This window comes from Camelus bactrianus, chromosome 27 (assembly GCF_048773025.1).
Source record: "Camelus bactrianus isolate YW-2024 breed Bactrian camel chromosome 27, ASM4877302v1, whole genome shotgun sequence".
Lineage (NCBI taxonomy): Eukaryota > Metazoa > Chordata > Mammalia > Artiodactyla > Camelidae > Camelus > Camelus bactrianus.
The window spans coordinates 13202905-13230576 of record NC_133565.1 but is presented as its reverse complement, the minus strand read 5'-3'; the positions used below and the strand labels follow the sequence as shown (position 1 = coordinate 13230576).

The following is a 27672-nucleotide window of genomic DNA, read 5'->3' as shown; positions in this document are numbered from 1 at the left end:
TATAACAATAAGAAAAGTGTTTTAAAAAAAGAAAGAAACACTTCAAAATAGAATTGAAACTAATTAAAAATATATTCCACATTTATTTCTAGATAACCAAGGATTTTTCTCAATTTTTAACCTAAAGAAAATGCTCACCCCACTCTTCACCAAAGACAGAAACACACACACAGAGACACACACACACACACCCCTTTCTGATTCTGTTTCTAAGCTCTTTATCATTTTTATCAGCTTCTCTGGGATTTTTTTTACGTTCTTTACTTTTATCATTTAGAATTTGAAGATGCACGTTCAAGGCCAGAGCAGGTTTACAGAACTTCTGATTCTCTGCACAGAAATCCCACAGAACAGAGAATGTTGGTTTAGTCTGGGAATTTTAAAAGACAGTAATGCTTCTGCTGAACTTCTCTAGAGATTTTTCCAAAAAATATCCAGCTTGTCCAGGGCAGGTCTAGCTGAAGGCTAGGGCTGAAGTCCTCTCAGGTCACACCAGGTGAGAGGCCCTGATGTCCACACTGCCTATTCCTGAAAGGAGCACGGCTGAGCCAGAAGGATGTGTGCCCAGCACTGATCATGAGATGTGCAGATCATCAGATGCACGGCGGCGTTTAACCCGCCGGCCCTTTATCAGGCCAGCAAGCTTTTCTCTCCATGAAGAGTAGGCTTTGTGTATGATGAACAATGCATGAGATGGAGACCAAGAGATTGCTGTGCATTTATTTTTTTATTTTTAATTTTTCCAGCACCATGGAGATAAAGTTGACAAATAAAACTGTAATGTATATATGTATACGTATATATTGTGAAATCATTTCTTTTCACAATCAGGTTATCTAACACATTCAGCATCTCACCTAGTTACCTGCTATTCTCTTAGCAGACTTCAAGTATACAATATTATTAACTGCAGTCACCATGCTGGTCATTAGATCCTCAAAACGAATCCATCTTAGAACTGAAAGTTTATGCCCTTTGATCAACCTGTCTCCGATGTCCTCCACCCTCCAGCCCTTGGCAACCACCATTCTACTCTCTGTTTCTACAAGTTCAACTTTTTTTTTTCTTCAAATCCTGCCTATAAGTCATATTTTACAGTATCTGTCTTTCTGTGTCTGGCTTATTTCACTGAGCATAATGCCCTCCAGACTTACCCATGCCATTGCAAATGGCAGAATTTCCGTCTTTTAAAGGCTGAGTGATATTCCATATAATGCATATAAATAAATATTTATCTGTTTATCTGTCAACAATCACTCAGATTGCTACCATGTCTTAGCTATTACGAGTAATGCTGGGTGCATTTCTGACAATATGGTACAGTAGTGACATGGGTGCAAATATCTCTTTGAGGTACGGATTTTCTTTCCTTAGACTCTATTCCCAGGAGTGAGATTGCTGGATCAGATGGTAGTTCTATTTTTAATTTTTTGAGGAGCCCACGTACTTGTTTCCATAGTGGCTGCGCCAGTCTGCATTCCCACCAACAGTGTGAGACTGCTGTGTATTTAAAGCACGTCTCAGCCAGCGCCCGTTTCGGTCTGTTTCTGTTGCCCGCACAGGCATATTCAAGAGCTCCTGCTACATCGACGTGCGCTGGTTCCCCTTTGACGTGCAGCAGTGCAAGCTGAAGTTCGGGTCCTGGTCTTACGGAGGGTGGTCCTTGGATCTACAGATGCAGGAGGCAGACATCAGTGGCTATATCCCAAATGGAGAATGGGACCTTGTGGGTAAGCCCCGCAGAGACGTGACTCTAGCAGCCTAGAAGGAAGCTGCTTTATTCCTGGGCCAGCTTGAAAAGTTTGGGATTTTCCACTCTGCTTTTCAGCATGAGCAGGCACTAAACCCTGTAGCATTCTCTGTGATTTACTGAGAACTCTAGGGTGAAAAACAAACAAACAAACAAAAAACAATTAGAAAATTACGAGTTTTCCATGAGGAACTTGCAGCTGTGGTAAGGTCACATTTAAAAAAGTCAGTGCCAGGATAGACATCCCAGTGTTACTGGAATCTGCACCATCCCTAAAAACTAGGTGGGACAGCAAACCACAGGGAGTCTACACTGGATGGTATTAAATAGAAAAACAAGCACTGCATTTATAACGGGGTCGAGTTTACAATGTATTATGTATAATCACGGTGTCTTAGTCCGTCTGGGCAGCTATAACAGAATATCGTAGATCGGGTGGCTTATAGACAACAGAGATTTATTTCTCATAGTTTGGAGGCTGGGAGTCCAGGGTCAAGACACTGGAGATTCGGTGTCTGGTGAGGACCTGCTTCCTGGTTCATAGACGGCATCTTCAGGCTGTGTCTTCACCTGGTGGACGGGACTGGGGGCTCTCTGGGGTCCTTTTTATAAGGGTGCTAATCCCACTCATAGGGGCTCCACTCATATGACCTCATCACCTCCCCAAGGCCCCACCTTCAGATACCGTCACTTGGGTGGAGGGGGTTAGGATTTCAACATATGAATTTTGGGGACACAGTCTATAACACGTGCAATTCCAATACATTAAAAAACTGCCAATTTGTTCAAATATCACTGAGATACTCTTAAATAAACATAGTAAACCAAAAGCTGTTACTCAATTAGCCAGTGTTTTCGCACTTAGCAAATCCCATGGCTCTGTGTATGTGTTGTAACTCCTTAAAGTAAATGGAGTAATTTTGTTCAGTGGTGGTTCCTTCCTCCCCCCAAAACAAAGGAATCCCAGGCAAGCGGAGTGAGAAGTTCTACGAGTGCTGCAAAGAGCCATACCCCGACGTGACGTTCACGGTCACCATCCGCCGCAGGACCCTCTACTATGGTCTCAACCTGCTCATCCCCTGTGTGCTCATCTCAGCCCTGGCCCTTCTTGTCTTCTTGCTCCCTGCAGACTCCGGGGAGAAAATCTCCCTTGGTGAGTATGGAGTCGGAGCTGGGCTGGAAGGCACCTACCCTGAGGGCAGCTCTGGAGGGCTCCCTGTAGGCAGTGGTCAGGGCTCTAGTGCAGAGAGGTCGCAGGACCACTGTTCAGGGCATCTCAGCCCAGGGAGGCTCCCTGATACAGCCCTGTGCTGGATGGCCGTGCCCTCCTGAGAGTCCACGGACTTCTCTGATGCTGCACAGAGGATGGGGATGCCCAGGAAGGTACCAGTTCTTCATGGAGGGCCCTGTGCCTTCCACGCTCCTGCCACCCTACCCCACATCTCCATGCCAACCAACCAGCATCCGTTGTGGGCTGGATGCAGTTTAGTTTCATCCAGTACCAGCTTTCATTTAGATATCGCAGTGTGTGGGTAATTCCTTATGATCATCCAGTAGAAAGGTGAGAAAACTACAGTTTAGACTGGCAAAATTAGTCCTTCAACAGCTCAGAGGGTTACTAAAGATCATATTTGGTGCCTGTAGAAATCATTCTCTTTTTCTTTTTTTTCTTTTAGTGGTGGCACTGTGAGTGAACCCAGGACCTTGTGCATGCTAAGCACATGCTCTACCACTGAGCTGCTACCTTCCCTCCCAGAAATCATTCTCAGCCCCACAACCTTGACCACAAGGCTGGGGCACATTAAATGACTTGTCCATGGGCACACAGCTAGTAAACAGTAGAGTCAAAACCAAAAGTCAGGCCTTCAAACCACATTTTCTTTTTCCCCCTACATGAAACTATGTCTCAACACTAATGTAATAAAGGAAAGGTGAGATCTGTGTGCTCAGATTCACAATCCATTTTGCATTGTTCTTCTAAAGTTCTGGCTCCTAAGTTCACCTCCCCAGTAACTCCTCTGGGACTCTGGTGAATGACGTGGACTGTCCCCAGAAAAATGCCCATTCCCATAAAGAGAGAAAACCAGGCACTGGGTTTCAGTAATGTCCTGTCTACCACTGCCCCTCCTCCAACACCTCCTTGGGCTCTCAGGCCGGATGGGATTCAGGCCTTATTGTCTGTTCTGTCTCAGGTGTCCCTGTGTGTCTGTGTTTCAGGGATCACAGTTTTGCTCTCCCTGACCGTCTTCATGCTGCTGGTGGCTGAGATCATGCCTGCAACGTCTGACTCAGTCCCCTTGATAGGTAAGCAGGCATCTGGCTCCTCTAAAGACAGGAGCTTAGAGAGCGCCTGGGGTTTCCTAGCACAGGCAAAGAGCAGAAACACGTCCTCCAGGGCTCTGGAGAGCTGCCTGGCCCCCTTTTCCTGTTGTCATGTGATGATCTGCTATAGCTACTCAGAGTGACCCATGGCCTCTGCTCACCTGGGCACATGTAAGGGGAGGATGGGTCTGGCTTTGTGGTGTGGCTCTGCAATGCAGAAATGGCCCACCTTCCTCCCACAATCCTCCCTCTCCCAATTGTTATGGAGCTGGAGATTTTTACCATTAGAGATTCATTGTTTTATCTTGAGTTGCTGTTTTTTCACAAATTCTTTGTCACACTTTAAGCCTTAGCCACTGTTTCCTGAGATGACTCAATGTTGCAGTATAAAGTTCAAGCTTGTGAGGGTAGGTGAACAGGACAAACGTGTTTCGGCCAAGGGTTGGGCTGTGTCCCACAGGCCTGCAAGCCCTGTATTTGCCCAGCCTCAAGACCAAAGAAAGAGCCCAGAGTCAGAAACAGAGACATGAATAGTTTAATAGATGGGTGATCTTACATATCTGAAGCAAAAGGGACCTGGAGCAGCACCCCACCATGGACGGCAGACAGCAGAGGGCAGGCAGGGCACGGGAGCAGTAGCCTCCGCTCGCTGGGGAAGAGAGAGACCAGTTAGCGGGGGATTGATGTCGTTGGTCCATCGGTTACCAGGGAAACCAGCAGAGGGGCACAGCCCCTCAGGCTAAGTACCTTCATGGGGCAGAGGTCTTCCCTTTGTTAAACTATCAAAGGGGAGCCTTTCTGATGGATAGATGTGAGTAGGATGTCAGTGATGAAGGAACCGGTCTAGCAGGGGATGTATGGAGAACAAGAGAACAGCCGTCTTGGGTGGCCTGACCGCACACCAGAACAGGTGTCTGGCATGACCTTCTGCTTGGGAGAGGATGCCAGGAACAAGAGGCAGCATCACCTGTTGCCATGTACCTCTCTGGGTAGGAATAAGCAGGAGCGTGTGAAGGGGTGCTCAGTGGTCTAGGGGTTAGGATCCAGGACCCTCGCCACTGCAGCCAGGGTTCTGTTCCTGGTCAGAGAGTGAGATTGCTAGGCCAGTTGTGAGGACCAGAAGCAAACAGTCTGCCAGCAGATATCAGGTATGAGATCCCCACTCCCGTTTGGTGGTGGAGGTCAGAGACAAGAAAGCCATCCATACTGGCAGCAGCCCTGTGTGGGTAGCCAGGGGTAGGTAGGTTAACCAAGGGGGGGCCTTACAGGGACACCCTGGGCTTCATGAATTAAGAAGCCAAGGCCTTGCTTTTTGGAGCTTCCTGGATGTGTAATGTTTTGACCAGAGAGACTGTTGGTATAAAAAAAACCTCTGTGTTTGTTATTTCTCTCAGGACCATCCAGGGAGCCAGGAATCATCTTTCAATCTGACATTCTGACCCCCTTTCTACCTTCCAACACGGGGGCTTTCAACAGCAACTTGCAAAAGAAGCTGCCCTTCACAGGGCAGTTGGCAGGCCCTGCCTTGTCCGATGAACCTATGGGAACCGGCTTGGGTGATGCATAGCTCAGGTCTAGAAGGATGGGATGCTGTTGGCCTTTGATCTGTGTCCTTGACCCTGGATCCCTCCTTAGGTCACTGTATTAGTTTACTAAGGGTGCTGCAGTAAAGTTCCGCAACCTGGGTGGCTTACACAAGAGAAGTTCATTGGCTCCCAGTTCTGGAGGCTGGAAGTCCAAGATCAAGGTGCCAACAGGGCTGGTTTCTCCTGAGGTCTCTCTCCTTGTCTTGCAGCAAGACAGGCACCTTCTGCTGTGTCCTCTTGTGGTCTTTCCTCTGTGTCATCACATCCCCTGGGCCCCTTTGTGTGTCCACATTTCCCCTTCTTATATGGACAGGCACCACACTAACGATCTCATGTAAATGTAATCACCTCTTTAAAGACTCTCTTTCCAAATACAGTCACATTCTAAGGTACTCGGGGCTCAGAGCTTCAACATATACATATTAAGGAGACACAATGGAGCCCATCACAGTCACATTTGGGGTCCCCCACCCTTCCCCTTCCTGGAGGTACCTGATGCTGACTTTAAGTCTCAGATGTCCACCTCTGCCAGCTCCTTGCAGGTTCCTCCTGGTCTCCATGGGAGAGCAGTGAGTGGCTTCCAGCCTGGAGGGCAGGAGACGTTTTTAATCAAGTGTGTTGCTGCACACTTAGCCTCTAAACCAGGATGCTTTGCTGTAGAGCTCAGCCCCTGGGAGACCACTCGCTGAAGGTTTAGTAACCAGAATTGGCTATTACGGAGTGCCTCCCATGCCAACGTTCTCCTTCACCCTTGGCCCATGGAATCACTAATCCCTGCACCGGCCGTGCAGAGAAGGCACTTCCATCCCTGTTCTGCTCATGAAGACCCAGAGGCCTGGAGAGGCCGAGCAGCCTGTCCAGGCTCGCGGATGGCAGGCAGTGGCTGGAGTGGGTGGGGAGAGGGGATCTATGCTGCTTCTCACCTGGGCCATGGTGGAGAAACGCCTCCTTGCCCAGCAGAGCTTGAGGCTCGTGTTCTCAGCCTGAAAATGTGGCAGGAGAGGGAAACGTCATGTCCTGGGACCTGCAGGAGTCCTCAGGATGGACCCGCCAAGTGAGGGTTCTTGGATTCGCACAGGAAAGAATTCAAAAGTTAGTCAAAGAAAAGTGAATACGAGATTGTTTAGAGAGATTCAAGCTCCATAGGCAGAATGTGGACCGTCTCAGAAAGTGCAAGCACCCTGAGGCATGGGGGCATCTGGGAGAGTGAGGGCAGCCCCGGGGCATGGGGTTTGAGGTTTGCATGGGTTAAGTAATTTCACAGGCTAATGAGTGTGAGGAACCTTCTTGCTATTTCACAGAAGGATAGGTGTTTCCCAGGAATCGGACCATTGCCCACTTGTTGGCCTTTTATGGTCTGCCTTGGAACTGTCACAGCATCAGGGCGAGTGATTTTCAATATGACAGGGAAGGTATGATGAGCTAAAGGTTGGTCACTGGACTAGTGTCAGAGCCACCTTTGTTTCACCTGGTTCTAGGCAGTCTTTATCACATCCCAACAGCTGCGCCCTGTCCTCATTCATCCAGCCTTTGTGTTCTGCCCCTTTCCCCCCGTCTCAAAAAGACAGTGCAGCGGACCTCTTGCTCAGGATGGGCAACTGGCATCGCCACCCCTCCATGGCTCTTGGTCGATGGAGCCAGACTCTGCCTAAGTAGTCATTTTCCAAGTCTGATAAGACAGCCGGGGGGGATGCCCAGGTCTCCCCTGTGAGACCCCGACAGCAGGTCTGTGTCCTGCGGGCATCACAGTGGTGAGGTTTCTGATAATGGTCCATGTGCTTCCTCATGGAGCAACCTACTCTCCATCCTGTGAGGCTCTGTTCTTCCTCACTGAAGGAGGAGGCAGACAGAGCACCCAGGAATGTGGTTAGCAGGACAGGAGGCAGGGCTCTGTGCCCTGGGCTGGTCTCTGCCCACCAGGAATGTGGGCAGTGGGCTGCAGGCTGGGAGGGAGTCCTGCTCTGCTCTCAGGCATCGCTCCCCAGCCCGTGATGGTCAGAACGCCCGGTCTAGGCCCACCCACACTGTGACACTGTGACACCCCATGCCTGAGGCCCCAGGTCTCACCTGTGTCTGTTCTCTCTGCAGCCCAGTACTTTGCCAGCACCATGATCATTGTGGGCCTCTCTGTGGTGGTCACGGTGATTGTGCTGCAGTACCACCACCATGACCCGGACGGCGGCAAGATGCCCAAGTGGGTGAGTTCCTCCTTCCCTCCTCCACTGGAAGTGGAGCAAGTCAGAGACACTCCCTACAGGAGGCATCAAGGATGACTTACCTATTTTAAAAACCTCACAGACAAATGGGCAGAAGACCTAAATAGCCATTTCTCCAAAGAAGGCATCTAGATGCCCAACAGGCATGTGAAAAGATGCTCAACATCACTAATTATTAAAGAAATGCAAATCAAAATTGCTATGAGCTATCACCTCACACCAGTCACAATGGCTATCATTAAAATTCTAGAAATAATAAGTGCTGGAGAGGGTGTGGAGAAAAAGGAACCCTCCTGCACTGTAGCTGGGAATGTAAATTGGTGCAGCCACTATGGAGAACAGTATGGAGGTTCCTTAAAAAACTGAAAATAGGCTTACTATACTGGCCAGCAATCCCACTCCTGGGCATATATCTGGAGAAAACTATAACTCAAAAAGACACCTGCACCCCAATGTTCACAGCAGCACTATTCACAGTAGCCAAGACATGGACACAGCCTAAATGTCCATCGACAGACGACTGGATAAAGAAGTTGTGGTCTATATATGCAATGGAATAGTACTCAGCCATAAAAAGACTAAAATAATGCCATTTACAGCAATGTAGATGGACCTAGAGATTATCATACTAGGTGAAATAAATCAGACAGAAAGACAAATATGATATGATATCACTTACTTGTGGAATCTTTAAAAAAGACACAAATGAATGTATTTACAAGCTAGAAATAGATTCATAGACATAGAAAACAAACTATGGTTACCAAATGGAAAAAGGGTGAGGAGGGAGGGATAAATTAGGAATTTGGGGTTTATAGATACTAATTACTACATATAAAATAGATAAACAACCAAGACCTACTGTGTAGCACAGGGAACTATATTCAATATCTTGTAATAACCTATAATGGAAAAGAATAAGAAAAAGAATATATAGATATATAGAGATCTATAACTGAATCACTTTGCTATACAACTGAAACTAACACAGCATTGTAAATCAACTATACTTCAATTAAAAAAAAAATCTCACAAACAGCTAACATTCCTGAGCAAAGAGCTGCATTTCTCACCTGTCTCCCTGTCTCTGCATGGCGGGCAGTGTGCTGAGCGTGCTCTCAGGGCCCCACGGGCCGTCCTGACAATCTGACACCCTAGAGCAAGGCTCATACTGACCACCCTGCACCTCTCACTGGACGGTGTTTCTAAACCTGCTTTCTGCACATACACTGTGGAGAGCCATGCAGAGGTTAGAAGCAACGCCAAAATCAGTGCACAGCCACTGGCTGGATCTTTCGAACAGAACGAGGAGTGGAGTGAGAAACAGCACAAGCAATGTACAAACACACACATTCAATAGACATAGGAAAGTAATCTGAGAGCCTATAAAATAAAGGTTAAGTCATTCACAGTCAGGGAGGGGGAGAGAATAAAAGGAAATGGATGGAAAATAAATGTTTTAATAAAACAGTCTGGAGTCTTAGCAGGCACGTGGCATGGATTCCCAGCGCCTGAGTGGTGCTGTTGCACTGTGACCCATGCTGATGCGTCCCCACCCACGGGCGGTGCTTCTTCAGAGACCAGTGTCCAAAGCTCTATACCCACCCTCACCCTTGGTTGGGGGCCTCGCAGGGCGTGAGCTTGGTGCTCCCCACCTCTCAGAGCCCAGGCACATCAGTTCTGCCCACCCCTCCATCTTCTCACTTGGATCCTACAAACCTTCTAGTCTTCCTGTCCAGAGAACACGTCTTAGGGGCGGTTGGAAAGTAAAGAAGCCCTCTCATGCCAAAAGAGCCTGTCTTTGCAGACCTGTAACCTTGCGTCCAAGTTCAGAGGGAATCTGGGCCTCACCAGGGCATTAAATGCAGCTGCAAGATGTAAGAGGTGTTTTGTTAACCTCCGTAAGCAGGGAGTTCCAGGGCTTTCTAAAAATATCCATTGTGTGATCATTTATGGTTTCCCTAAATTTAACTTAGGAAGGACCAATTTTTTTAAAAAGTTGGCTTTACAGAGTGACTGTGTGCCCTTGAATTCGTTTCCACAGCAAGTCCTTACACTTAATAACTCATTGCATCAGCGGTAGAGTGAGCTCCGGGAAGTAGTGCCACCTCCCACACAGTCACATCACCAGTCTGCAGGCTTGTCTTGAGAAGTCCATCCCGCTCAGAGAAAAAAACTCTGAGACATATTAACACTCATTCATCTGCATTCTCGTCTGAGTTTCTTGTAAACCTGATACACTTTGTCTATCCATCCATCTGTTTGAAATGGACATTTACATGTTCCAAAAGTCAAAGTCAAAGTAAAATTGGACTTTTTAACTTTTATTTACTCCTATTCAGACTCCTGCCCCTCCCCCAACTTCTACCAGCAACTGAGAACCATTTCAACTAATTTCTTTTTCCTTCCAGGATTTATGGAAATGGAAAAATATAAGCACATATTCTTATTTCTGATGTTTTGACTGATATAAAGATAAAGGAATTAAGGCATTAAGATAGAAAATCATTTTTAATGATCTGGGAGCCCTTTCCTGCTCCAGAGAAATCTTAATTAAGAGCATATGCTAATAATGCACCTTTCAGCTCAAGAGCACGCTCAGGCCAATGGTGCAAAGAAAATATGAAACTTGTGTTTCCGTCTCCCTTTATATAACACACTGCGTTTTTCTTTCTTTCCACGTGTATCTGAGACATAAACAGCCTCCAAGGGCCACTGATTATGGACTGTTGCTATAAAGACGATCCTGCCGGTGCGGTGACATTATGTGACATTTGCACAGCCAGAAACAAAACCATGCCCTCTGAAGAGGTCACAGGCACACTCTGATCAGTGCCAAGAGGAGAATCTCATCTTTTGAGATGCTTTAGCCTTGAAAGCTAAGGATTCAGGCCGTGAAATTCAAAATAGACTTAGCTTGAGATGTGCCCCGGGGATGCGCAGACCTGGATGCAGCAGGTCCAGGAGAAGCTCTGGTGTGATGCCCTGCGCGGCCACCTCTGGGTTTGGGCAGACTCATTGGCTGCGCAGTGTGCTCCCTCCAGCCATGGTCCAGTCTTTCTGGTACCTTCTGAGAGGGTTTTGGGCTAAAGTCCCAGGAGGCTTGAAGAGAACTTAACAGACTTTTTGACCGATGAGGCTGCAGAAGTCAGAACATGTTAGGTGTTAGATGACTCAGACTCACTGTGTGACATTGAGCCCTTTTTTTGCTTTTTTTTTTTTTTTTGCCTCTTTGAGCCTCAGCTTCTTTATCTATAAAATGGGAAAATTATCCTCATCTCACAGAGCCCTGAGAGGCCTGGGAGAGATGGCTGGTCTTACAAGCCTCCTGTGGAAGGTCTGTGATCCTTCAAAACCCTGCAGGACCTGCAGGCTGGCTGGTCCGGGCTCTGGAGTGTTGTCCATAGGGTGTGGGCAGGATAGACTCTGCTGTGGACAGAGGGTGGTCCTCACAGCAGCCGTGAAACTGCTCTTAGTTGTTCTTATTCATCACCATCGCCAAGACCAATCTCCTTATCTTTGATGCCAAGTCATAAAAATGGTCACCACTTGCTGCCTGTCCTACAGATGGGGCACATGCCTGCTGTCCTGCTGATGGAATTTACCCACCATCAAAAACCCAAATTCTAGTCAGTATCCGGATAACTTCAGGGAAAGGGCCCACTTTTCATGCATTTGTCTAAATAGGCTTGCAAGATTTTTTTTTTTTTTAAATCTGGATTGAGGTTTCACATGGTTCCTTTCTTTCCATTGGAGGGAGAAAGAAGAAATCACAGTGATTTCTCTCTAGCATCATCTATGCAAGTAGGCAATATATGTTCATAAAACACTTTAGACCAGAAGCTGGCAAACTACGACCTTGTTGGCCAAATCCAACCTGCCAACTGCTTTTGCAAATAAAATTTTATTAGAAGAAACCCTGTTGGTGGGAGAGGGAAATAGTTCAGTGGTAGAGGGCATACTTAGCCTGTCCAAGGTCCTGGTTCCCAGTAAATCCATATAAAAAAATTTTTCTTTTGGAAAAAAAGAAAAGAAACGTCTTTGTTCCTTTGCATATTTGAGAACAGATCTGGGTGGTTGCGACAGAGACCTTATGGACAGCAAGGCTGAAACACTACAATCTGGGCCTTTATAAAAAGTCTGCCAATCCCAGCTCTCACAGCGCTTTCTCCAGAATCATCTCATTCAGTCGTCACTGCAGCCTAGTGGATTAGGCAGAGGGTCCTAAATTCCCTTAGTTCACAACACCTTTGTCTTGGAGTTTTTTGTTTGTTTGTTTTGGATTTTTTCACAGAGCTCCTAGGACAAAAGAAATACCTAGCAGTTCTGTGATTTAGACAGGTCAAAACCACTTACTAAATATTTATGCCTTGACGGCTCAGCACGTGTTGGCACAGCGCCTCTCAGATCTTGGGAGCACGCTCCCCTCATTTTCTGTTCCACATGACTTTCTTGGCACTTGCCTTTTCTCAGGACAAGTTCCTAAACCTGCTTGCGACAAAGGGGCCTCATACAAAGAATGTAGCCATGTACTGTGACAGTCTGAACTGCTTCAAGCTGGGAGTTCATGGGGTAACTGACACCTGTTACAAGGTTGCCCTTGAACAATTAAAATCTCCGGGAGGGGGGTGCCCCTGGGAGTTTGCCATGGCCCAGTAGGGTAACGCACACGGAGTTAGAGGTGGTGGTCCCTGGTTACAGATGAGGAGGGATCAGAGAGGGTGACTTGCCTAGCTCAGGACTCCCTTAGAAGACAGCCCCTTCCCCCTACAGGTCCGTCTCTCCCCCGAGATTGCAGTACGCCCCTGGCTCCTTGCCAGGGTGATTTTCTGCCTTGCCTTATAATTGCCTCACATTGGATTCAACCACTGTCATGCGTTGGCACCGTTTACATGTGTAAACTCTCCCAGGAAGGCATGGGGATCTAGGAGTGGATCACTCCCAGGGTCTTCGAGGTAGAGCTGGTGTTCTAGGATACCCTGGCCGTCGGGATCAGCGGCTGCCCCCTTCCCAGCCGCTCTGCTCCTAACGCTGCGTTGTCTCCGCAGACCAGAGTCATCCTCCTGAACTGGTGCGCATGGTTCCTGCGCATGAAGAGGCCGGGGGAGGACAGAGTGCGGCCGGCCTGCCAGCACAAGCAACGCCGCTGCAGCCTGGCCAGCGTGGAGATGAGCGCCGTGGCCGGGCCGCCCGCCGCCAACGGCAACCTGCTCTACATCGGCTTCCGCGGCCTGGACGGCGTGCACTGCGCCCCGACCCCCGACTCGGGGGTCGTGTGCGGCCGCCTGGCCTGCTCCCCGACGCACGACGAGCACCTCCTGCACGGCGGCGGGCCACCCCCCGAGGGGGACCCGGACCTGGCCAAGATCCTGGAGGAGGTGCGCTACATCGCCAACCGCTTCCGCTGCCAGGACGAGAGCGAGGCCGTGTGCAGCGAGTGGAAGTTCGCGGCCTGCGTGGTGGACCGCCTGTGCCTCATGGCCTTCTCCGTCTTCACCATCATCTGCACCATCGGCATCCTCATGTCTGCGCCCAACTTCGTCGAGGCTGTGTCCAAGGACTTCGCTTAACTTGGGCCCGGTCCCCGGCATGTCGGAAACACACAGATGGGCGATGTTGTTGTGCTTCGGGAGAACTCGGGGTGCTGAGCCCTCAGCAGCGTTAAATCCGAGGGTCCGATGTACCGTATCGCTGTCACTCATACGGCTTACAACTTCCTTGTCACTTTCAGTAATAGTCTCAGCACGTTTCTGTTTAACCCTCTCACATGGGCCATCTGATACCCTTGGAGCATCTTTATGGTCAGCAGTACCACCAAGAGGTCACTTGGCCTGTTGCCTACTGCCTGGAGAGCCCTGCAGAGAGGTCCGGGTAGCTCAGGACTGACTGCCTGGGGAGGCCTGGACAGTCGGTTTTGCATGCCTGCACGTCACCCACCGTGAGGTCCTCACTAAAATCCAGCATCTGCTTTTGCTGTGTACAAACCTAGATTGACGTTAGTAATAGTAATAATAAACCACCTCGCTAAACCATCCAGTAATTGACCGGTGAAAACAAACGAAGCTAAACTAAAACGAAAACCCCAATGGCCCCAATGGCTGGTTTTCCTTCAATTCGGACTTCATTTTTCTCTACCAAAGACTGTTGGTAGAGAGAAATAGTTTTATGCTATTTTGACACTTTAGGAACCAGGCAGTCATAGTTGGTCTTGTACATTATGCTTTTACCAGTCTGATTTCGGCCAACCTACCCTGTCAAGAGAATTAGGAAGGACTCAGGTGTGTGTTGACTCTGAACCAGGACCAGACCCAGTTAAGTCAGGTTGCTTTCTGTCAACCCCAGGCCCCCGCAAGCTTCCTGTGCTGCCCCAGACACTGGCCAGGGTTGAGGGTAGTTTAGTGAGTCTGTTCTGCTTGGCAAAACCCAAAGGGCAAATAGAGTTCAGTAAGAATTACCGCCCAATGTAATAATAGCTGAAGCTAGATTAAACTGTCTATGTGTTTCTTAAAAAAATAATAATAATGCATTGGCTGCTTCATACCTATTGGACTTGATTAATCTTAGAAATTTGGGGATCCATACAAATGCCCAACATAGAGTAAAGTGTTCTATGATTTTCTCCACGTGTCAGGGCCAGGGGGCGGGGCTGGGACCTCTCTTGCTCCCTGCAGGGTGGCATCTAGGAAGGGGATGGCGTGACTGATGGCTTTCCTGGGGGACAGGCCAGTGGTGGTCAGCAGGAGGGGCTGCACAGCAAGTAGCTCCAGTTTCTGGTTTTCGGGGATCTGCTCCCCCCAAGCTCATCACCCAGCAAGCTGGCTGAATGGGTGGATTCACTGGAGATGTGTGTTTTGAAACCAAGGGAAACTTAATTTTAACTCCAAGTTGTGGCACGGTTCTCCACTTACATTGTCTAGCTGATGACAGTTACTTTGCCTCTTCCACTCTTACTGTTTAATGAGATCACAGGAAGACACAAGACAGTGTCTTTGTTCTCTTGTTCCATCCAGGGACTCTCAGAGCCCAAAACTGCAGAAGGCTTCTAATCTCCTGGGCATCTTCAGTTTGCTTCTAATGCCCAAAATGGCTACATCCTGAGGGAAGATAAGATTTTTCAGAGCAAAAGAAATTGCATACACGTCTCCAGTCATTTATTTTATTCCGTTCTGGATAACACCGTGGATTTATTTGCACTGAAGAAGATGGAGGCACTTGCATGCTCTGTGTGTGTGTGTGTGTGTGTGTGTGAGCGCTATGTGTGCACCTTCAGAGAAGGCACCTAGTTTACAACAAGAAGGTTGATCAATAAGGGAATTCCAGCATCATGTCATTCAGAGCAGGGCCATCCTTAGGGTTCGATGGGATGGATGAATGATACATAATCTTCTTTTTTCTTTGTTTGTGTTTTTATTCTATTACACTGTCTTTAGAAACAACTAGAAGTGTTCTATATATAAAGAGAATGCTTCATTTCTTATTGCTCTTTGAAATTGATCCCTACTACCTTTTGCTTCAAAAAAAAAACCTTTTTGGTTTTGTATTTTATACAGCAAAATATTTAAAAAGCAAACAAAATGAGCTCTTATTTCAGCCACCTGAATAATGACTCTGCCCATTTAATAACCTTCAATGAAAAAGAATATAAAAACAAATATATGTATGTCTATGTATGACTGGGACCTTATGCTGTAACACCAGAAACTGATGCATTGTAACTGACTATACTTCAAAAGAAAGTAGTAGTAATTAGGAGAAGATGCACACATAGTATGAAAAGAAAAGGGGTGAAAATGAGGGCCCCCCACATCCCTGTTTCCTCTTCTCACAGGAGACCACCAGTAATCTCCTGGGGAGGGCGGGCATTTCCAGGAAAGGAAGAAGGGACGGGAGACAGGGGGCATGGAGAGAGACCTTCCTTTTCAATCCTTTCTCAGCACCCTGCACTTCGCTTTCTTAAGAGATCTTTCCGTAACGACATAGAAAGTTGTTCTTAACTCTTTCCAGTAGCCACTTAGGCTTCCGTGGTCCCCGTGTACTGAAATTCCTTTGGTTGGTCTTTTACTAGTGAAAGTAGAGAGTATTTCCTGTCTTTATTTTTATACACAGATGGACTTCTATCCAAGCATCCTTTTGTGACTGTATCTTATAAATTCCAACTTGGAAATGGAGTTACTGTTAAGTTAAGGTTACATGCATTTAACATTTGTGTTGATATTGCCAGATTATTCTTCAAAGATTGATCACTGGATACACTGACCAAGAGTATAATGAAAGGGTCCATTTCTTAGTTTTTGCAGCTGGGTATTATCAAATAACTGTTTTTCCAGTCTGGTGAAAAATGATATTGCAGTGTTATTTGGATTTAGTTCGCTTTGTTATGAGTGAAATTGAACATCATTTCAAATGTTTTCTGGTAATTTTCTTTTTTGGTAAACTTATGTCCTTTACACAATTTTGGCTTTTTCTTAAATAATTTGCCTGTGTATTTTGAAACCTTTCTGTCTTATGTCTTCAAAACATTCTTATTTGTCTTTTGATGTTATTTATTGATTTGCTTATGTATTGTCATATATATGAAGTTTAAAGTTTTATGTTGGCAATTTATCCATATTCTCCTGGTTAGATCCTGGAATTTTTTTCCAGTCCTAAAAAGGCCTTTCCCATTCTGAGATTATAAATAAATCTACTCATATTTTCTTCTAAATCCTTATGGTTTCATTCGTTTATCTTTACATCTTCAGGATTTTATTTATTGCAGGAAATGGAAGTAAAAATGTGTTTTTTTCCCTCCAAACGGTCAGTTGAACCAACAAAATATGTAACAGTGCATATTCTGTCATACAATTATAGTCTATTCCTCATTTGTCCAAAATGTCGCCTTATTTGTAAGCTAAATTCCTCTGTTTTGGTCTACTTCTGTTTTATTGATTTGTCTCCCTTTAAATGCGTTTTGTTCCCGAGGCTTCAGTCCTATTAGTATAATATATTCATATTAATATAAATATTTTCAAGTCAAGTCTCCCTTCAACACTCTCTTGCTCTCTCTTTCTCTTTAACTCTTTCTCTCTCACACACACATACATTTTTTAAAATTGGGATCACAATGAATTTATAGATTAATTGAGTCCTTCATCTCAAGAATACTACAATCTAGGCTTGCATTCAAATCTAATTCTGTGTCACCTGTTGAGTTTTACGGTCTTGTTCAGATAGGATCCATGAACTCATTATTGTCTGTTTCTAGGTATTTTATCATCTGGCTACCATCTTCAATGGACTGATTTTTTTCCATTTTATATTCTAACCGGATGTACGGGAAAGTGGTTGATTTTGTATATCAGTGTTACCATCAGACACCTTAATTGTGATTTCTTACTGTTTCTAAGATTTCCTTTTGCCTCTCCCTTTCCAAGAATTCCCGTTGTTTCTTCCTCTCAGCCAACTGCATTTGAGAACAGTGTTAAGTGATAGTGATTCGGGTGGCCTGTCTGTCTTGTTGCTGGCTTTAATGGGATGGTTTAATGTCTCACCATTTAACTTGTATGAAGACATGTATTTTCCTTGTCATAATAAAAAAAGTGTCTGTGTATTCTCAAACTACCAAGGCTTTCTGGGGAGAATGTACATGTCGGTCACAGCCTCCTCAGTATCCCTGGGGATGATCAGAAGGGGTTCCCTGTTGTACGTGGTCTTATTTTAGCAGATTCCTTCAGACCAAACTACTATTATGTTCCTGAGATAACCTCTACTTATGATTTTTGCTGTCAATATTCACATGTGAGGTGAATCATTCTGCAGCTTGCTTTTGTGTGCATAACAAACAGAAAGAAACCAAAAAAAAAAAAAAAGCTCTTTATTCTGCAAGCATTTACTTGGCTTCAGAATCATCTTCTACTTAAGGGTAAAATGTCTCACTGGGGTTGGGGGTGTCTGGGCACCCACTGGGGTACTTCTGGGTTTTTCCCATTGGGCAAGTTAGGTACTGGAACACTTCTAGAATCAATTTTACTTACATATTTTTTTAGAAAATGAATTTAAGTCCATTTTTCAGTATATTTACCTAGTTTTGCAATACAAGAACTTTGGATTTTTTAATTTCCTCTCTATACATGACAATTTCTCCATGACTCATTTCTAATCGCGTGTATTTCTCCTTTTGTTTTCATTGATTAGGCTTGCCAAGGGTCTTACTCTTCTGTATGTTCAGACACTGAACCCTTAGACTTATTTATTCAGGTTGGGGAATGGGCTGCAGCCCCCTGTTGCCCCCAGGCTGACCTGACCCTTCCTGGGACAGCAGGCAAGACTACAGCAGGAGTCACAGCGGGGCTTGGGAGCCAGGACAGGAGCCTCACTTGGCAGCAGGAAACAGAGGGTCAAACCAGGCCATCTTGAAGTACACATTGTGGTGGCATTAACTACATTCACATTGTTGTACAACTGTCACCACTGTCCATCCACAGAACACTTTTCATCTTGCTGAAACCCTGTCCCCATTAAACACGAATTCCCCACTTGCCATCCCCCAGACCCTGGTGGCCACCATTCTACTGTCTGTTTCTATGAATTTGAATGAAATAATGTCATTTGCAGCAACATGGATGGACCTGGAGATTATCATACTAAGTGAAGTAAGTCAAAGAAAGACAATTATCACATGACAAATACCACATATCACTTACATGTGGAATCTAAAATAATGAGACAAGTGAACTTATTTACAAAACAGACTCACAGACATAGAAAACAAACTTATGGTTACCAAAAGGAAAAGGGGAGGGATAAATTAGGAGTTTGGGATTTGCAGATACAAACTGCTATATCTATAATATATAAATGACAAAGACCTACTGTATAGCACAGGGAACTACATTCAATATCTTGTAGTAACCTATAATGGAAAAGAATATGAAATATATGTGTATATATATATATATGAAATATATGTATATATATATTTATAACTGAATCACTATGCAGTACACGAGAAATGAATACAACATTGTAAATCAGCTATAATTTTTAAAAAAGTAAAGAATTTTTTTGTCACTCATATGTGCTGTCTTCATTTGTTGTGAATAAACTTTATTTTTGCTGAACCAATTTTCCTTTGAAAGGTTAACTGTTCAGTACCATGACTGTGGGGGACACTCATGGTCCCTAAAACTGCTTCTCAATGGGGCTGAGGCAGTGGAGAATGAATGTCCTGATGGCTATGCACTTAGAACTCCCTGAGGAGCATTTTAGGGCTATGTTAACGCACCACCAAAGGATAAGCTTGGGTGGGCAGTGGGAAGAAAACCTCTCCAAGGCACTTTAGGACTTGCAAGTCTGTTCGCTCCACATCCTCTGTCGTTTCTCTGGTGCAGAGAGGAAATCTAGGTGGGCTGCCTCACCTGCAAGCCCAGATCTGCCCCTGCTGATCTCCCGCACCCTCCTCGCCTTATCCAAACCTCAGTCTCCCCGTCTTCAGGGAGCAAATCATCAGTACTAGTAACTGCTGATGTAGGAGGCTGGATACAACCCAGAACACGGGAGAAACTCAGAAAATGTCCGCTGAGTTTCTCTGCTTCACGATCAGACCTCAGCCTTTCCACACAGGGACACCTGATTCTTGATTTAAAATACTTTATGACAAACAGGCTGCCCAGTCCTGCTACAGGCATCCCTTCCAAGTTTAACCAACTCCTCCCGCTCCTGTTGGCACTGACATCCAGCAACCTGTTCTCTGGTGTGAAAAAGGAAACTTTAGAGAGACAGTGCCAGCTGTCTCTTTCTAGTGATATTTTCTAGGACTCCAAACTGAAAAGCAGAAGTCAAAAATGAAGAGAGGGGCTTTGGCAGCGAGTCCTGGAAGAACCTGGTGAGGTCCCTATGAAGGGGCTGTTACACATAGAAACCAGCAGAGACCTTGCCCAGAACAGCTTTCTGTTGAATGCCTCCTAGGGGTTCTGCATGTTCCCAGATGGAAGGTGGGTAGCTTATCTACAGGGAGCTGGAGGTCTGATGGACAGGGTGATAAACAAAAAAACGGACACAGACAGGAATGGGACAGCATGAATGTGATGGGGTGAAGACCTGGGAGTAGGGGGAATGGGGTCAGGCCAGTCTCCCCAGAGGCAACCATATGCAGCAGACAGTGAGAGCATGATTAGAAGTTACCCAGCAGGGAGAAGGTGTGGAGGAAAGGGAGCCCTCCTACATTGTTAGCAGGAACATAGTTTGGTGCAGCCATTATGGAAAACAGGACGGAGATTCATTTAAAAAGTAAAATTAGACTTACCCTATGATCCAGCAATCCCACTCCTGGGCATATATCTGCAGAAGACTCTACTTCAAAAAGTCACATGCATCTCATTGTTCACAGAAGCACTATTTACACCAACCAAGACATGGAAACAACCCAAATGTCCATCGACAGATGACTGGATAAAGAAGCTGTGGTATATTTATACAATGGAATACTACTCAGCATAAAAAAGAATAAAATAATGCCATTTGCAGCAACATAGATGGACCTAGAGATGATCATACTAAGTGAAGTAAGTCAGACAAAGACAGATATCATATGCTATCACTTATATGTGGAATCTAAAAAAAACGACAAATTGTTTTGATTTTCATTTTTTCCAAAAAACTGAACTTACTTACAAAACAGAAACAGACTCACAGAACTAGAAAACGTACATTTATGGGCAGGGGAAGGATGGAGGGGGAGGGATGAATTGAGAGCTCCAGATTTGCAGATACAAACTACTATGTATAAAACAAATACACAAGGTCCTACTGCATAGCGCAGGGAACTATATTCAATACCTTATAATAGTCTATAATGAAAAAGAAAATGAAAGGAATATATATATATATGTACAACTGAATCACTATGCTGTTGTACACCAGAAGTTAACACATCATTGTAAACCAACTGTACTTCAATTAAAAAAAAAAAAGAAGTTACCCAGGGGGAGGACTAGGAAGGGAGAGGGCAGCAGCATGGTGGGGGGCCTCGCCCATCAGTGGCACCAGACAAGGAGTCAGGCTGTGACAAGGAGCTGGGAGGGCTGGGGTTATGCTGGCAGTGGGGGTCACTGTGTCCAGATTTCCAACTGTTTTTTCTAAGAGCAATGAGGGAGGGGGCACTGAAGTTTGTAAACAGAAGAGTGGTATAATTCAATTTATCTTTAGATTCTTGAAGAAGGAATTGAGGAATACCATGTATTCATTCCCTGTCCACCCCAGAGAGCATTTGTTGAGAATTATGCTGGGAGGCTGAACACGTCTGAAGGAGTGAGCTGAATTCCCCCCAATTTTAAGGTGAATTAGAGGTGCGATTTGTGGACCAGATAAGGGACAGAAGATCACAGCTAATGAGACTTGATCAATGAATGAATAACCCCTGATCAAAACCCGAGACAGAGGGACCTAGAAAAAAAAGTCAAAGGAGGATTTTGAGGCATTTTCCAAGAGAGTGTGATATATAACTCCTCTTTTCATCTTCCAAATGAATGTTTTCCCAACCCTGCATAGCCCCCTCACACAGCTGGTGCAGATGGAGGGCAGACACCACCCCAGAAACGTGCACACGGAAGCTTTCAGATGAAGAATGGTCAGATGGGTGAAGAGTGGCCAGTGACTGAGAAGCGTGATGGACATCCTCCGCTTCAGGTCTAGAAGCTCCTGAAAGGTGCCCTTAACTGCAAAGCTTTGCAAGTGGGTCCTCTTTCAAAGGCTAGCAGGAGGTCAAGAGACCCCCACCCCACCCCAGGGTGTGAGATAGAGAGAGAGCCAGAGAGAGAGAAGGGGAAATAGACAGAAGAGAAGTTTGTCATCCAGCCCAGGCCCCTCTCAGGTGGGACAGCTGGTGAACAAAGCAGGTGCTCAGAAGGTTTGTGGCTGTGTGAAATGAGGCTGATCACCAGCCCCAGAGCCCTGGCACCCAGGGCAGGGTCACCCACCCCCACCTCCCAACTCCTCCATCTTCCTTGACTGCATGTGCTGCCGGAGATCCGACTGGCTCAGCTGAGGACGTGTCCCCTACTCCCTCTCGGCTCTGGCTCCTGTTGTCCACCCTCTTCACTGGGGAGAGAACGGGAGGCACTGGTGCTGGCCCTCAGGGGTGGGCAGCGGGGGTCCTAGAGAGACCCAGGTGAGGACGACTGTCCTGCTCGCATGGGGGGAACCCTTTCCCACACGTGTGTTGGATCCTCACTGCTCTGCTTCCTTTAAATGTGTCAGTGTCTGGAGGAGGGAGGGGCTTTCCCTGTCCCCCCGCCCATACATGACCAAAACCCATGGCCATCACCCCTCTTCGTAGGATGCAGATGCTGAGATGTCCCGAACCAAGGTCGATGAAAATAATCAATAAACAATCAAGAGCAAGAATAGGAAAGAGTTTTATTTGAGCCAAACGGAGGACTAGCCCAGAAGTCCTCTGAGAAACTGCTCTGGAGAAGCGTGGTTTCAGCACAATTTTATATCTTGTCAGAACAAAGAACATTAAACAAGTAAGTCAGGGATACATTTCTTCAAGTTTGCAGAAAAAAAAAAAAAAAAACAGCCCAGCACGTACACACCCAGCATGTACAATATGGCCTTGGCACCTGGGACTTTGCAACCAAGGAGGACCAGCACTGGTGTCCCAAGAAGACGGGCATTTAACCTGTATTTTTAACATGGACAGTCTTTACTTCTGGTCAGTGTGCCCTTTTCTTTAAAGACAGTGAATGTACAATGTATGTTCAATCGGCAGCAAATGGACTGTTCCAGTGAGCATCAAATTCAAGTTAACTCATGTATAAGCCAGAATTGACTCTCTGTGTCTCCAGATGTGAACGTTTCTTTTATCACTGGCCGTGACAACAAAGAAAAGACCTCGTACAGATAAGAAAAATAACAAATAAGGTGTAACAGAAGCAGCGTCTCTAAAAAGCGGCCTCCAGTCTGGGGCAGAGGGAAAGGACCAGGGTCTCTGTGAGTTTCATTTATTTCAAGAGGATTTGTCATTGTTGACATGGTTTCCGCATGACTGCCTTAAAGGCCTGGTGGGTCAGATAAGTCCAACGTCCTACTCAGTCGAGCTGTGGTTGTCCTGGTTCCTGGTAGAGCTGGTGGTTTTCCCCATCGTGGACATTTTGTCTGTCGTGACGGGGACTCTGGGTCCTCTCTGAATCTTCTCTAATAGCAGACAGTCTCCTGGTTGGCCTGTGGTCCTGCCGGTTCCAATGACGGTGTAGTTCCCCAAGGCTTTGCCGCGCTCTGCTCTCCTGTGTGGTTTGCCTGGTGTCTGGGGTCCCTGTCGCCCCTGCTGAGGCTGCCTGAGGGGAGGAAGGGGCTCTCACAGGCCTGGGTGCTGAGGTTCTCTCATCAGGTGGGACAAAGGGGTCTCTGGGCGTGGCTGCCCACGCCCTTGTATCCCTGAGTAGGGAGGGAGGTCTCAGCCTGTGAGAAAACAGTGTCTCCACTGGTATAAAAGGCCAGTGCCATTGTGGGGGGTCAGATCCATCCCTTTGCTAGTGGTTTCGGGCTGGCCTGGGCTGTCAGAGGGACCTTGTGCCACCAGAGGGGGAAGGAGCCCACCTGGCCACCTTCAGATACTGGGCTGGAGTCCGCCTACTGTTGGTCAAGGGGAACACAAGTGTCTCTGCCACTGTCCCTCCCTTCACTAGGCTCTCAAACTAGCCCTCCACCCTCTGATCAGATTTTGGAGTCCTCTGATTGCTACTTGTGTTATTCTAGATTTCTGGCTGTGCTTAGAGCAGCAGGCAGGGGTCTCCCCATCCTGCCAGGATGGACCAGCATGAGATGAAGGCAGCTTTTACATCTTTATCCTCAACTGTCCTTGAGATGGGAGGACACACTGGCAGGGGCTATTGGGAAACTCTCCAGAGTAGAGGAAAGGTCAGGGTGTTGGAGAGACATCCATGGGGCTGTGGGTGGAAGCCAGCACAAGTGAGGGAACTGCCTGCTGTGAGGAAGGCACGTTGTGGGGAGGGAGGTCCCTGGCCTGATGAGGACACACACAGCCTTCTGTGGTCTCCTGGGGTTTGGTTCAAAGTTGCAGACAGACATTGCATCTTTGTATGTTGCAAGATGAGATTGTCTTTAGCCACAGGCCTTTTGATTACTTTTCATTTATGCAGCCCATGATTTGAAATATCATCTCTATCCCATTAAGGACTGTATTCCAGTGTTTATCTAAAGAAAATAATATGATGAGATGTTATTTAATGATAAGCCCTCCGTAGAAAAGAACAAAGCAAGTGCTAAACTTGGTCATATTTTGCAGTGGCTATTACTGCTTTATTATGAGAAAGAGAAGAGTTGCTCCTGACCTGCAGGAGCTGGTCCAGCACTCACGGCTGGATGCTTCCTGACAACCTCACAGAGCATCACCAGGCAAGGCCACCTGGCGAGGGTGATGGATCAGGACGAGAGTCAGATTGCTGTGTCATCATGTCTGAACATGAACAAAGCAGGAAGCCACAAAACAGGCCAAACACACCCTTGTCCCCAGTAGAGGGAGAGGGTGCTGCTCCTTTACAAAGAAGGCTGCTGTCCTGGTCTAGTCTGCCTTTCTTTGAGATGCAGTTTATGAAGATGTCCAAGCATAGGATTACCCTCTTCCTGACAGCATCACAACATCCCTGCTTCCTAGAACCCTCTCCCCAAATCACCCAACACAAGCCCGAGTCCTGCAACGGGTCCTTTCTGACTCCCTCTTACTGAGAGGCCCCCAGCTCCCCACAGGGGCCTTGGGTGTGGTCTTCCTAACTCTAGTGAATAATAAGCCCACTTGTTCAACAGCAGGCATGTTGCTGGGGGTCTTCAGTTGGAGGACATTTCCAGTTACAATATAGAGATTTAGGATAGCATTCATGGGCTAATTTCCATGAGAACATTTGAAACATGTAAAACAGCTTACATATTCCACCCCCATCCGGCCACCAACTCCATGATAGTATAATTTTTGCTAAACCCTAGGATATTGGTTTTGTTGTTGTTGTTGCCTTGAAAATACGGATCAATTTGGGGAGAACTGACATTTTTACAATATTTAATCCTTTAATCTATAAACACAGCATATCACTCTATTCGCTTTTCCTAAAATGTTTTTCAATATTTTCTAGATTTTTTTGTGTGTCAGTCTTGTACATCTTTCATTTGTGGTTTTTTTTTTTTTTTGAGGGAGTAGGCAATTAGGTTTATTTATTATTTATTTACATTTAGTTATTTTTTAATGGAGGTACTGGGGATTGAACTCAGGACCCCATTCATGCTAAGCACACACTCACCACTGAGCTACACCCTCCCTCCTAAACCCTAGGATTTTGGAACATAGGATTTTAACCTCTGGGCTAAGAACATCCTTGCATTTTTTAAAGTGGTGTCTGAAAGACACTAGGAGTAACTTCATGCAGGTGGAAATCATATTTTCCCCATTCATTAACCTGATGATTCTACTAGGTGTTACTGAGTCCAAACTTGTTCTGCTCGCTGCACCAGAGGACAACACACTGGAAGATAAGGTGTTGGGGCAAGGAATAATGACTTATTTGGAAAGCTGACAGACCGAGGAGATGGTAAATGTCCTGGAGAACAATCTTCCCCAAATCAGAATTCAGGCTCCTTTTACACTACAGAAGGGAGGGGGTGTCGTTGTTGTTGCAAACTTCTTGGTGTCAGAATCCTTTGTCCTTGCAGCTGTCCATGTAGGTCAGGTCATGGTGTCCCTATAAACTTTCAACTAGACAAGTGTAATTTTCTGTTTTGCAACTTTTTATCTTTCTATAAATGGAAAAATGTTGTACCCTTAAAGGTCAGAGCCTTGAGAATTGGCTCTCCTGTATATTTCAGGCTCTAGGCAACATTCTTTCACAAGAGGTACAGAACCAGCCCAGAACCAGAGCACAGAGTTAAAGCCAAAGGAACAGATATAATATGGATTCAGATTTGTTCTTTTCTATTACACAGCAAGAGGCCACAATCTGGACCAGCACCCAGGAGGCTGGGCTACCCGCTGGCCTATTGAGTCACATTCCCTGCCTAGGAAAGCAACTGGCTCTGGTTCAGGTGATGTCCTTGGAGAAAGGGAGTGAAGAAAGTGGTGTTCTCTTCTCCATCCCAGGTGACTCTGCTCAGCCCTTGGGGCTTCTGGAGGGCTCTCCTAGAAACCCAACACACCCACAAGCCTGTCATGTCAATGAGGACAAGGGAAGAGGGGGCCTGGCTGACGGAGGACCCTTCTGCTGCGGTCCCACTTTGGGTGGCTGTGCCACTATCTGCTGCTGGAGCTTGGCAGCTCCAGCAGATCCCCAGTCTCAGTGCTGCTTTGAATGCAGAAGTGCCCTGTGTGGATGATAAATTATACGATCATCCTATTCTTAGCTCAGGGGCCTCTGTGCATTGGCTACATGGGTTTTGTTTTAACTACAGAACTTAGCTTTACAATCAGTCGGCAATAAGATTCTGGCAGAGAGAGTGAGGATGTAAAAAATGGGACAAAAAGGAAACAAATAAAATGGAGACAGCTAGCAGAGAACATTGGTAGGGATGGGGAGGGAAAAAATTCTACCCTTCCTGTTGGGTCTCCTGACCTGGGCAGATTCTATGGGGACGGGATCCCTGGAGGGGATCTGAGAAACTCAAAGGCTGAAAAGATTCCAGGAAGCTGATTCTGGAGACACTGCAACCCGATTCTGGGGAAATTGTGCCAGTCTGTCTCTATCCTAGATTTGCACTTAGCATCCTTCCAAGAGATGCTTCCGGTGGTGTGTGTGTGGCAGGGGGAGGCACAAAGGGAACAGGGATACACACAGCTGTAGACTGTGTCAGTCTGACACTAGGCTGCCCTGTGCCAGGCACTTAGTGGATGCCCTGTCAGTGCTAGGAGGTAAATGTATATGAGTTCAAACCATCTTATTTAGAGTTTCAGCTACTTCTCCTCTATAAATTATTAAAATACTGCCCTTACTTTCTTAAAAATATTTTCACTTAAAAACCCACCAGTATTAGTTTCCTAAGGCTGATGTAACAAAATACTATCAATTTGGTGGCTTAAAACAAGACAAATGTATAAGGTTCTGGTGGTCAGAACTCTGAAATGAGTCTTGTGGGGACAACATCAAGGTTGTTGGTTGGGTTTTTCTTTTTTTTTTAGACTTACACTTACTTATCAAGTGAATATTTAATTTAGTGAACAAATTCATTTATATCAAACAAAAACAAACCCATACAATAATTTGAGACAATTTAAATATTCATGGCAATTACAAATTTGAAACCATCTCTCTTTCAAAGATGAATGCATCTAGACTGTTTAACTCACTAAATCATCATCTTTGAATATCAAGAAACCAAAAGCAAAGAAGACATTTTAAAAAGGAAAATGATAGTTTTGAAGAAAAAGGATAGGTTCTTTCTTTAGGCCCTAAGGGAGATGCTGTCTCCTTGCCTTTTTTTAGTTTCTGGATCATGGCCCCTTCCTTGTAGCACATGGCACTTCCTCCTCCTGCTTCTTTGTCACATTGCCCCTTTCCCTTCATAGCCAAATCTCCTTCTGTATCTCTTTTACAAGGACAATTATATTACATTTAGGGCCCACCTGGATAATCCAAAATAATCTCCCCATCTCAAAGTCCTTAACTTAATCACATCTGTCAAGTAACATATTTACAGATTCCAGGGGTAAGGACATGGGCATCTTAGGTCCATTTTTCAGCCGGCCACGTAACTCATCTCTCAGATTCCCTGGTCACCTTGTCACTTCCTCCTTCAAGGCAGGGGAAGGAATTCGGGGTCC

The 27672-nt window shown here is 46.0% G+C and overlaps 1 protein-coding gene across 1 annotated transcript in view; it reads left to right on the top strand.

Moving 5' to 3' along the window:
* The window catches only part of LOC105081153 (neuronal acetylcholine receptor subunit alpha-7), a 106589-nt gene extending 89118 nt beyond the window's left edge, over positions 1–17471 (top strand). The window contains exons 6-10 of the mRNA XM_074354050.1: positions 1563–1730; positions 2709–2903; positions 3968–4054; positions 7747–7856; positions 12923–17471. Of these exons, the coding sequence (XP_074210151.1) occupies positions 1563–1730; positions 2709–2903; positions 3968–4054; positions 7747–7856; positions 12923–13444 (1082 nt within the window). The 3' untranslated portion in view covers positions 13445–17471. The remainder of the gene's footprint in view (positions 1–1562; positions 1731–2708; positions 2904–3967; positions 4055–7746; positions 7857–12922) is intronic.
* Positions 17472–27672: the final 10201 nt, after the last annotated feature.